The 12,573-nt window shown below is 47.1% G+C and overlaps 1 protein-coding gene across 1 annotated transcript in view; it reads right to left on the reverse strand.

The window, feature by feature from the left end:
* gfra4b (GDNF family receptor alpha 4b) overlaps positions 1 to 12,573 on the reverse strand; it is a 199,844-nt gene that overhangs the window by 18,400 nt on the left and 168,871 nt on the right. Inside the window, exons 4-5 of the mRNA XM_084331662.1 lie at positions 1,587 to 1,932; positions 633 to 742 (exon numbers count right to left, since the gene is read on the reverse strand). Of these exons, the coding sequence (XP_084187788.1) occupies positions 633 to 742; positions 1,587 to 1,932 (456 nt within the window). The remainder of the gene's footprint in view (positions 1 to 632; positions 743 to 1,586; positions 1,933 to 12,573) is intronic.

A 12,573-nucleotide genomic window follows, 5' to 3' on the forward strand; every position in this document is an offset into this window, starting at 1 on the left:
GATTTTGCCAGAGCCAGATAGAGTTACACCGTCTTCCGTTTTCAGACGTGTTTGGCCCTCGAGCTTTTCTTTTTCTTCTACCCCCCCCCCCCCCCCCCAAAACAGAGTAGAGGAGGGATTTTCAAGTACTTTAATAAATACAAGACAGGAATGAAAATGCCAAGTGTTTGTTTGTGTGCTGTGGGGCACCATTTGAGGCTCTCGAAATGCATTAGGTCAGCTTCAGTTCCCGATCGTGAAGAAATAAATGGCTGTTATTTGACCGGCCATTCATAAAACAAAGCCTGTGTTTCATTAAAGACACTTCACAGAGAGTATTTATGACTTCTGTTCCTCTGAAGCTTCAAGGGCTTCCTGTGCATTCCATCTCAGACACACGGCTGGATTAGCACAAGTCTCACTTTCGTCTCCTCTCTCTTTTTATTTATTCATTCGTTTACCCTCTGAACCTCTTCCCCTCGTCTCCCTCCTCTCCACCTCCTGTCTCCCACTCTGTACTACCTTCGCTCAAGCCTTGCTTACCGTATGTCAAATACATTATTTCGGGTATTGTTTATATAAGGGATTCCCTCTCCAACTCCCGTTCTCCTGGCATTCTCAGCTGTGTGTTCTCACCTTGTGTGCGCACCTACCTATGAGCCCTGTGTAGGCGAGGAGACAGGTTCCGAAGTTGTCCTGCTTGCATCCGTTGGCAGACGATTTGGAGGGTTGGCAGTCGTACTGGAACTGCGCCAGACGAGACCTACAGGGGCAGGGAAGAAAGGCCGTAATGTATATGTAATGGCACTATCTAGGAAGTTTGCTCGCTCCGATTTATTCAACCTCTTCAGACCTTTCCTCTGCAACCCCATTGGGGAGTTGTTCTTTATTTTAATGTTTTTCTTACATTAACAAGATGGTTGGTTAAGGTAAGGGGTAAAGGAGGCAGACTACAACGTGATAAAGATAGAAAGAGTGTTATATTTCACCCCCCCCCCCCCCCCCCCCAGACCATAGGATCATTAGTGAGGACCTCTGAGTGTAATGGACCTTTGAAAAATAATGGCCATGACCAGAGATAGCAATGAGCGATAACTCTGATTCATCTGCACTTTATCTGCGCTAAATATTTAATGTGTTATTCCAACAGTCTCTCTGGGGTGCTCTAACTGACGGTGGTAGGCGGCTTCGGGCTAAAACAGTGGGCCATTTTGTTGATTGAATGGTTGCTTGTTTGGTTTCGAAGGACCATAATACTAAACAGTACCGGCTCCATAATGGGGGGATTGGGGTCAGGCCTCATTGATTATCCAGGGTTGGTACATCCAGGATCTGTCCAAACGGAACTTTGAGACATTGCTTTTCTTTCTTCTGAGTGTCTTTGTCATGAGAAAATACTCGCAGATGAAGGGAAATGCATTTAGGGATTCAATTATTCCAGTATGTTACTTTACTGGAGCTGGTCTGAGACCATGCATCGCCACTGACAGAAATAACTCTAACATTCATTAATGACTTGTGAAAAATTGTTTGTGTCTGGGGGGGGGGGGGGGGGGGGGGGGGGGATTGATACACACAAAAGCCTATCAAAGGCCTCCGATTCTCACCTGCACACTAAGTCGGTCTTGCAGGTTCTCATCTGCGCCAGGCAGCTGGGCTTGTCCGGGCTTTCGTACGAGCAGCTGGGCACGATGGTCTGTCTGCGGCGCTCTGCACAGGCCGTGTCTGTACAGGGGCAGAACAGCAGCTCGTGTGTGTAGTCCGCCGGGACCCGGTCAAAGAACCTGCGCAGGGCCTTGTTGCACTTGGCTCGGTTGCACAGGCCCGACTTGGCGGTGGGTTTGATACAAGCCGAGACGTATTCTGTGCGGAGCTTCTGGCACAGGTCGTCCACGTTACAAGCCTTCGCCGCGTCCAGGCATCGGTTCACAGTTGTCATGCCAACCTCAGAGTCTGCGGATGTGAGAAAAGGTTGAAGATTAGAGTAAATAGGCTTGTTTGAGATGAGCTAGGCCTGCGCAGTTTAGACTACTGCCTTGCCAATCGAGTTGCATGACGGTTAGAATGTTGTCGCGGAAATCTCACGGTAGCAAGGCGTCTTCAGTTTTCAGGGCTAGGCAGCTCTCCACCGACTGCTCAACCTCATGCATGATGTGAAACGACTTGCTCTGGTTTGCGCTAACCACCAATTGGCTCAGAAAAGTTGTCACCACCCACAAGGAAGTTATGAGACGTCTATCTTATCCATCATTATTCCAAGATAAACTTCATGAACTGTCAGACAGACACCAAATCATTCTGAGATTCACAATTGAACGCTTTACACATTCCTCATAAATGCTGTCTTACATTGCTGCAACAACACATCCGGCTTTCGACATGGACAGTCGCATTATTCTCAGCTCCCAACAACGGTGTCAAAGCAAAACATCAACAAGGTTTACTATACACTTTCTACTCTCCCTCCTTTGGATTACGGACCAGTACTTTAATTCAACATGGAAACATCATCAGACAGGAGTGGAAAGGGTAAAAAAAGAGTCTCATTGCGACTTTTACCTTCTAAATGGCTCGGAGAGAAAACATCCAGCCATGGGGATTGCAGCAATACACAGCGTGTTAACGTCGAATCCGGGACGAAAGAGTTTACCCCCGTCGGGCAGATTTGATAGAAGATCGATGATCTTTTTATATTTGCTTCTGTCGGGAGACATTCCGCTGAACCCAGGCCCAGTCACTCTGTACCAGGCGAGTCAACTCGGACTACAGACGCAAACAGCGACGATCACTGTTGCGAACAACTCATCATCCAATGTAAACAACCCTCCACCGCTCACGACTGGACCCCCGGCGCAACTACAACATAACGCCCAAGTGACCAGAATGAGGCGGAAAGAACGGGAGGTTTCAACACCGGTGCCAATCACGGCAAAAAACGGAAATCTAACCGACAACCCCACGGTCAAATTGCCTGCTAAATAAGCCAACCTAGCCAAGCTGGCTAGGTTTACCAGCCCAGGACAAAAGGTTGCCGCCAGAGAAGACACAGGACAAAGGAGCCCCCCCTCCCCCCTCCCCACATACCAACACACAGACTTCAAGGAGATAACAACAAAGCCAACCCCTCCCTCACAGCAGAACCAGCCACAGACGGACAACAATACGGACAGCCCCCCCCCTCGTCGCGGGACAATGACCCTGAGCAAAGGATCTCCCCCCGGACAACACAGAGCCCCCCCCCCCCCCCCCCCCCTCCCCACAGACGAAGAATTCTACCTGGAACTCGACGACATCGACATCACATCTAATAAAAATGGACTACACATTTTTCATCTAAACGTAAACAGCCTAAAACATAAGCTGGATGAAATAAGAAATCTGTTTATTAGCGGTAAGATAAACACTTACTATGTTTTTTTGCTGAAACTAAACTTGGCTCATCTGTAACAGACCCTGAAATTGAGTGGGAGAATTATTCAATAGTCCGTAATGATAGAAACAAGTATGGAGGTGGTGTTTGCATGTACATTCATAAGCACACCAAATTCATTAACCGTACTGACCTATATCATGAGGCAATTGAAACCGTATGGGTGGAAATTCTATTTGAAAGGGCTAAATCTGTTCTAGTCGGCACAATCTACAGACCGCCAGATCAAAATGGCTTTTATCATACTCTGGATGTGTGCTTAGCTGGAGCTGAGGATGCTGAAAAGATTCTTATTGGGGATTGGAACACGGATATGCAACAAAAAGATGCACCCGTCTTCAAATCCTTCAATAGGTTTTGTGATCTGCACAGCCTCAGCCAGCTGATCACCCAACCCACACGTATATGTGAATCAACTCAGACTACCATTGACCTCATTCTGACCTCTGACAAGTCCAAGATCTCCAATAAAGGGGTTATAGCATGCGGGTTAAGTGATCATTATATGATATTCTGTACCCTCAAAAAGCTAAAACAAAAGGCCGGCTGTCACAAAACAGTCACATCTAGAGACCTCAAAACCTACTCTAGCGAGGCCTTTAACCTTGAACTGGAGAGTCTGGACTGGTCAGATGAGCTCAATGGTACACTGGTTGAAGAAACATGGCTTGGTTTCAAAACCAAATTTTCAACAATACTAAACGACATGGCCCCCCTAAGAACCACCAGGGTAAAAAATCGCGCTGAGCCATGGATGCACTCCGAAATATTGGCCGCTATGAAAACCAGAGACAAAAAACTCTCTGAGTTTCGTAAAAGTCAGTCAAAGCTTACAAAAAGCACGAGCAATGAACTCCAAGCCCACGTGACTGAACTCAAACTGGAAAGAAACAGACTAAGAAACGACGTAAACTCCATGATCAAAACTGCAAAAAAGAATTTCATCAATGACAAAACTGAGGAAAACAAAAACAAACCACGTGAACTTTGGAAATTACTCAATAATCAACTAGGCTGCAGTAAAAAAAACTTAAAACCAGATTCTCAAACATAAACATAAAGACGGACAACACGCTCATCACAGACAAGCTGGATGTAGCCAATTACTTACAAACTGGAAATGTTAACAACAGATGAGGTACTCAAAAAACTGACCGCCCTCCAACCTAACAAGGCCACTGGCCATGACAACATCCCCTCCAAATTCCTCAGAGACGCAGCAGCCGCCATCACCCCAGTCATCACACACATAATAAACCTCTCCATAAAACATGGACAAGGTCCCAAGGACTTCAAAATTGCGAGAGTGACCCCTCTGCACAAAAAGGGCAGCAAATTAGACCCAGGCAACTACCGCCCTGTTTCTATTCTTACCTCCATCTCGAAAGTCATGGAAAAAATTGTCTACGAACAGGTTGAAAAGTACCTAGCGGGGAAAAAAATCTAATCTACGAATTCCAATCTGGCTTCAGAACATCCCACTCCACTGACACATGCCTTCTCTATTTGAACGACCACATCAAACCAGAGGTGGACGCGGGCAAATACTGCGGCATGGTCATGCTGGACCTACAAAAGGCCTTTGACACTGTCAATCACTCCATTCTGATTGACAAACTAAAAGCAATTGGTGTTGATAGTCTATCAGTGAGCTGGATGCAATCCTACCTTGAGGGGAGGGAACAGATGGTGGAGGTAAACGGTACGCGTGTATGCTTTTACCAACGCGTTCGTGTTTCCGGGTTCCCGTTTTGCGCTCTGATTGGCCACTGACCTATGCTATTACGCCCCCCTTTACGCTCTCGCCTGAGACGCGCTGTGAAGCACCAGCAGGGCGAGGCGGTGGTTTCTCCCCGGCTCCGTGCGCCTTGCTGCCGCCGGCTTGTCTCACATGACTCGGTCCAGCTCCAGCAGCAGCGGCCGTCTTCCGCCTGCGGTATCCTCCAGGCCCCCGGCCCGAGGCGGCTCGTTCTTATTATTATCCCCCATTGTTCAGGTCGACATGGTCGCGCAAACACGTAGGTTTCAATCACTGAGCTGTCTGTCTGTTGTTGTGTGTCTTCTTAGGTTCGGCTGTACATGGAGATGAGACCCCCCGCCTCTCTCTCCATACAGTACCAGCAGCTGCAGGTCTGACGAGCACAGAGTTGCCAGTCGATAATTCTTGCTATTTAAAAATATTCCTCTTCTTCTCCCCCACTAATCCTCCAACGGGTGGTGGATGGTTTTATGTTGACGGTAGATGGGAAAACACAACTAACACTCGTCTTTATTAAATGTTGTTTCGGGTTTTCCCACGAGAATGCACGCCTGGTTGCGTCTATTATGGAGAGAGAGGCGGGGGGTCTCATCTCCATGTACAGTAGCCGGACCTAAGAAGACACACAACAACAGACAGAAAGCTCAGTGATTGAAACCTACGTGTTTGTGCGACCATGTCGACCTGAACAATGGGGGATAATAATAAGAATGAGCCGCCTCGGGGCCGGGGGCCTGGAGGATACCGCAGGCGGAAGACGGCCGCTGCTGCTGGAGCTGGACCGAGTCATGTGAGACAAGCCGGCAGCAGCAAGGCGCACGGAGGCGGGGAGAAACCACCGTCTCGCCCCGCTGGTGCTTCACAGCGCGTCTCAGGCGAGAGCGTAAAGGGGGGCGTAATAGCATAGGTCAGTGGCCAATCAGAGCGCAAAACGGGAACCCGGAAACGGGAACCTGGAAACACGAACACGTTGGTAAAAGCATACACGCAAACGGTACCCTATCCCCCCCCTCACAGTGAGCTGTGGTGTTCCACAAGGAAGCATACTAGGACCGCTACTGTTCCTAATTTATGCAAATGACATGTCGTCAGCTTGTGACTGCAACTTGTTCTTGTTCACGGACGACTCAGCCCTGCTGGTCTCTGACAAGAACAAGTTACAGGTTGAAAAAACCCTCAGCTCAGAACTCGGCAGAATCTGCACCTGGCTCGCTGATAACAAACTATCATTACACCTGGGTAAAACAGAGTCCATTCTCTTCGGATCAAATAACAAACTCAGCAAGACCGACGGCTTCTCAGTTACAGTCGGTGACAATATTGTCACAAGGAAAGATGAAATTACATACCTAGGTTCCATCCTAGAGGCAAATCTTTCCTGTGACAAAATGGCATCCAATGTAATAAAAAAAGTCAACCAACGAACTAGATTCTTGTACCGGATCTCCTCTCTGGTAAACAAGAATACCCTGAAGACTCTGGCAGGAGCACTCATTCTAGGGTACTACGACTATGCTTGCACCTCATGGTACCAAAGCACCTCAAAGGCGCTAAAAACAAGATTACAAACATCACAAAACAAACTGGTCAGACTACTACTTGACCTTACTCCTAGAACCCACCTCACCCCTGCCCACTTTGACTACCTAGGATGGCTTAGAGTAGACGACGACGAGTACAGCAACTTGCAATGGGCCTGGTCTACAAGATACACTATACGACTAAGGTACCCATGTACATGTCAAAATACTTCCCAAAGATCAGTGAATACCACGACCACAACACCAGAGGAAGCTCAACAAATCATGTTAAACCCAGATTCGGCTCAAACAAGGGACTAAACACGTTTCGCAATTATGCCACAACAATGTGGAACGCCCTACCCAAAGCTGTAAAGGAATGTGAATCCCTACCCACATTCAAAACCGCTCTTAACACATCCTGCGCCAATACCGTTGTACGACGTGTTTCAAGTTGATGCTAATTCTGCCATTCCACGGCGTACGACGTTATTGAGATCATATTTTATTTTTTCGCCATGTTATTCATATTTCCCTCACGGAGCCTGGTCTGATGCAGTGGGACTCTGCACAACCCTGCAACGCTTCAATACTGCCCCCTGGTGGATGATCGGCGAGTTGCCAAACCGGAAATGGCCGAGTCGACCTCGGTGCGTCTCCGAAATGCATCCGGCACTCGCATATTGTTGCGGGACTCTAGCCACACACCGTGGATATGGATCGCTGCCATAACTCAATAATCGACATGATTTGGGCGTGTATTATTATTATACAAACCGGAAATGGATCGACTCGATCGCCGTCAGATAAGTGGGATCTTTTTGCTCCAGTCTCATCGCCCAACGGTAAGAGGACGCTGACGTAACTTTCAGCCTGTTTGTTTATTATTATCCATGCAAACTGCTCTCATCAATATATCACCCATACTACATAAAGCATTTAACGACGATCACGGAATTATAAACGACCCCCCCCCCCCTCCGTTCATCCGCGCATGATCAGTCATAACGTTTAGGATCATGTACAGTTGACATTTTTAATATAGCGTGGATCGGCAACAAACGGCATTTGATCATCTGTATATGCGCTTACGCCTATATCTCATGTTCTAGGAATTACTGCAGAAAACGATAAAAACATATTTATATTCTAGACGGTATTTTCGTATGAATGTATGAATGAAAAAGTTAAAAGTTCCTACATCCTGAACGATAGATAATCGATGTTGAATGGGCCATAGTAATGTTAATTTAGCAATACAATTTAAAAAGTTATAGCCCTGCAAAGAAGGTGAACATCTCCATAGACTTTCAGTGCTGGCAGAGAATGGTATAAGATGCTCAAAGTGCGTGGCAGGGAATGTGTTAAAGAGCACCTACGGGAGGCTGCAATTCTAAACTGGCCACCGTAAATGTCCAAACCCCCCCACCCCCACCTAATAGACAGTCCCCTCCCCACCCTATGTATATATTCCCTCCCCACCGTATGTATATTTCTCTCCCACCCACCCACCCCCTCCTAATGTACAGTCTCCTCCCCACCGTATGTATATATTCTCTCCCCACCATATGTATATTTCTCTACCACCCATCCACCCCCTCCTAATGTACAGTTTGTTTATTTGTTTATTGTTATTCGCACTTACACACATACATTCTGGAATAAAATAAGTAAAAGAAGAACAGTTAAAATGTGCAGGAAAGGTCAAAAACCCCAAGGGCTTATAAGCGACCTCCCCTCCTAAACCTATATAGGATAACTACACAAAAATCTTTTAAAAGACTTTACACAAATACACTTGGATACTATAGACTACAGGATCTGTAGTTCTTTTTTAAGCTTACTTTTAAATATATTTAAAGTGGAACATGTTTCTTTTAGATTTTGTATATCATTCCACATCACTGCACCTTGATAAACAAATGAGAATTTGGCAACAGAGGTCCTACAGAAAGGAATGCGTAAGTCTTTATTTCTTCTTGTGAGATGTGCATGATAATGAGAATTAAACTCAAAATAAGTTTGAAAATGTACAGTCTCATCCCCATCATATGTATATACTCTCTGTCAGGATCTATGGGTAACAGTACTGTATATTTGCATATCATATATGTCACAAATGTAACAGTACTATATACCTGTATGTCATGTATGTCCTTGTATGCCATAAATGTCATTTACATTTACATTTAGTCATTTAGCTGACGCTTTTATCCAAAGCGACTTACAAGTTCTGTATGACAAGTCATCAGGAAGGGCACAACTCTATCAACTGAGTAACAATGTTCATCAAAGTGTTGAGTGTTACAGTGTAGGTTAGTTTATTAGGACAAGTGCATGACAGTAAGGTTAGTTAGGGTTAGATTTTTTTATTTCAGATAATGGTTGAAGAAGTGCGTCTTTAGTCGACGGCGAAAGATTGGACGGGTTTCGGCTGTCCTAACTGGGGTGGGCAGTTCATTCCACCATTGTGGGGCAAGGACTGAGAATAGGCGACTTCTCTTTGATGACCCTCCCGGAGCTTGGATAGGAGTGGGTCTGAGGCGGCCAGAAGATGCAGAGCGTAGGGGTCTTGAGGGTGTGTAGTTAGAGACCATTGGCCTGAGGTAGGCGGGAGTGGTTCCCTTTGCCGCACGGTATGCCAGGTCGAGGGCCTTGAAGCGGATTCGTGCAGCAATAAAGCAGTGTGAAGCAGGAGGAGACACCCACTTGTCATGATGTCATATATGTTGTGTATGTCATAAATGTCACTATGAATTGAAAATGGGGACCCTGATGTAAACAAGACAAACGTCTTTCTCTGGTCTGCATCCCCTTAACAATTGTGTGTATTGAGCCGTACTGTATTGTACCCATTCTGCAAAATTTTTCATTCATTCATTCATTCATTCATTCATTCATTCATTCATTCATTCATTCATTCATTCATTCATTCATTCATTCATTCATTCATGGGGTTTATATATCAAAATAACAGTATCAACCCCCCTGTGTTATAGTATTTCTACCTGTTCTCAGGCTAAACATTATCAGTGCTCTCGAAATTATAATTAGCCGAAATTATAATAATATAGGCCTATAGGTCGTTGCACACATCTTACATGATAAAGCGTCTGCTGAATAAGACCAATGATTTGTGAGATAAGCAGAGGGGGCGGGGCAAACAACAACCAATGCGATGGGGGTTTATACTGGGGGCGGGGCTTACACATAGCAGGTGAGACAAACTAACTAAACTAAAGCTCTCGGAGGAGTAGCGAAACAACGTGAACATGTGAAAAACAGTGGAATAATAATAAATAAATATTTAGGATCACAATAGTATGTGTGCCTAGCTTATTTTGGTGAATACATGTGGGGGTCTCATCTGTAGCTATTTTATCTATATACTGTATGTGTTACAAAGGGTCAGATTAAACCGAATATATATATTTATTGCCTGAGATCCCATGTATAATATTTGTATATCGTTTGATATCCCTTGTATATTCTCTGTACATATATACGGAATATCCCTTTACCTGCTACAGGACAGACCATAATATTCGTTCTCCTATTGGAAGCGATCCCCTGGCGCCAGTGCCTTACCCCCTAGAGCTGACTTCAAAGGTACCGACGAGATATGTCTGTACATGCCCAGCTTCTGCCCATGAATACAGCTGGCGAAATACGAATGGTACTATTTGTTCACCGTACATATAAATAGGGCGCAAGAAATGTAGAATTCCTCTTAGTCCCTTGTCCCGTTCAGTCTCGTTCAGTTCCAGTTATCCAAGTGACGTCTCTCCCCACTACGCAACGTGGGCAGAGTAGGGCTCGCATCGCCCCAAGATAGAGTCTCGTGTTATCCTAATACGTTCGTTTAACGTATCGTTCGCTATTTATTAGTAAACCTTCATTACGAGTCAAAGACCACGTGAAGTGGGTAATTGTGCATCTACATAGAGCATTTATTGCCGCGTACTAATAGGATAGTAACGTCAAGTTCAACCGTGCACTACCGCGCACCACGGAGGATTTACACCCCGCCAGCAGTGCCACTTTCCGGCAAGGATTATTATTCTTCATTGCTTTGACCAAGCTGCTGGAGCAGAGAACCGCCTACCCCACTGCTACTGTGGGATCTACACCTGCCCGTGAGACCATCACTCGAGCCCGTCTCTGTCGTACCAGAGGCTCCACGGCTTTCACCTGCACGGCGCGCACCCTGGGACCAGGCTGCCTATCCCCGCTGACACAGGGGTGATATCGCCTCCGTGAGCCATTGACTTTCCTAGAGCATTGCCTCCCTCTGCTGGCTTACAACCGGTAGTACACCCCTTTCCCAGAATATCCCTAGATCTAATTACTTAACATTCATTATTGATTTGCCTGCACATTCTTTGCCTTATAAGCGCATCCAAAGTGACCAAAATAATGTAATATCATATTCTTAATGTAATAAATATTCTAAATGAGTATTGGTGTGGAAACCCTGTTATTGTGGAAGTGTTGTCATCTAATATACCTTTGTACGGTATTGGCCAGTAATGTACAAGACGGTAGTAGTTTAATGATACTAGTACTTGATTAATACAGTCAGGGAATTGTACCCCTCAGTTACAATTGGTCCTTCGATAGCCGGAGAATAATTAGCGTAATATTAATATAATATTAATATTGACATGGCCGATGACGAACACTCCACAAACGGTTCTCCTAAGCTAGATCGCCCGCAGCGCAGACGGCAGCCACCTCCCTATCTAGAGGCATACGCTGTCAGTCCAATACCTAGCTTTAAAGGGAAGTTAAACGCGGAAAAAGTAGAAAGTAAAATTATGTCCGACCCTAACAACCAGGCTACCCCGCCAACAGAGGCCCTAGTGGGTTCTAATGTAACTGACCAAGCTCACGGTGGGGACCAGGAGGGAACTGACACGACTTTACCCCCAGACAATACCGAAGAAATAGTCCCCGATCAGCTCCGGGAGGAAGACAACCCTAAAGAGACGCGCACCCAGGAGACGGATCTCCTCGGTACGCAACAGGAGAACGGATCTCCAACAAGTACTGCCGGGAGCCGATCGCCCCGAACGGCGTCTTCCCCCAGCGAGGCGGACAAGATGCTGGCGCAGGCACTCATCGCCACCCTGGCAGCCTCCACCGAACGCGATCGACTTCAAGCGCAACAGACGTGCGAGCGCGAACATTTTGCAGGCGAGCGAGAGCGCTTCCAGGCGCAACAAAGGAGTGAAGACGACAGAATAAGACTGGAGACCAGACGCCTCCAGACAGAAGAGAACATCGAGAGAAGCCGCGCCGACGTCGCAAATGCACAGCTCCACGCCGCCCATGCCAGCGCCAATGCCCAGCGCGACGTCGCCAACGCACAGCGCGACGCTGCCCAGGCCAGCGCCAATGCGCAGCGCGACATCGCCAATGCCCAGCGCGAAGCAGCGCGCGACGCAGCCCATGCCCGGCGCGAGGCAGAGCGCGACCGGCTGCAGGCGGAGATGATGGACAAACTGGTTGCCATGGCGACACCCCCTCACTCCGCACAGAGCTCCCAGAGATCGTCAAGACATGGGTCTAGGACACATTCCCCTACCCGACGAAGCGACCCGGGACCCCGCCAACAGGAGGATCCTGTCCACGTCTCGGAACCCCCTCCCCGGCCGGTCCATACGAGACCCAGCAACCGGGAAGAACCGGACCACGCCGAGAGACTGAACAGAAGACTCCAGGTCCTAGCAGAGGGAGAGGAGGAGGAAGAGGAGGAAGGTCAAGCCGACCAGCAGCAACGTGCTCTGGCCCAGGAGGCCCAGTACAGCCCCGACCAGCAGCAACGTACTCAGGACCAGGAGGTCCAGTACAGCCCAGAAGTCAGCCCCGAGGCCCTGCGCTAC

The sequence above is a fragment of the Notolepis coatsorum genome (genome assembly GCF_963971535.1).
Source record: "Notolepis coatsorum genome assembly, chromosome: 16".
In the NCBI taxonomy this organism is placed as follows: Eukaryota; Metazoa; Chordata; class Actinopteri; order Aulopiformes; family Paralepididae; genus Notolepis; species Notolepis coatsorum.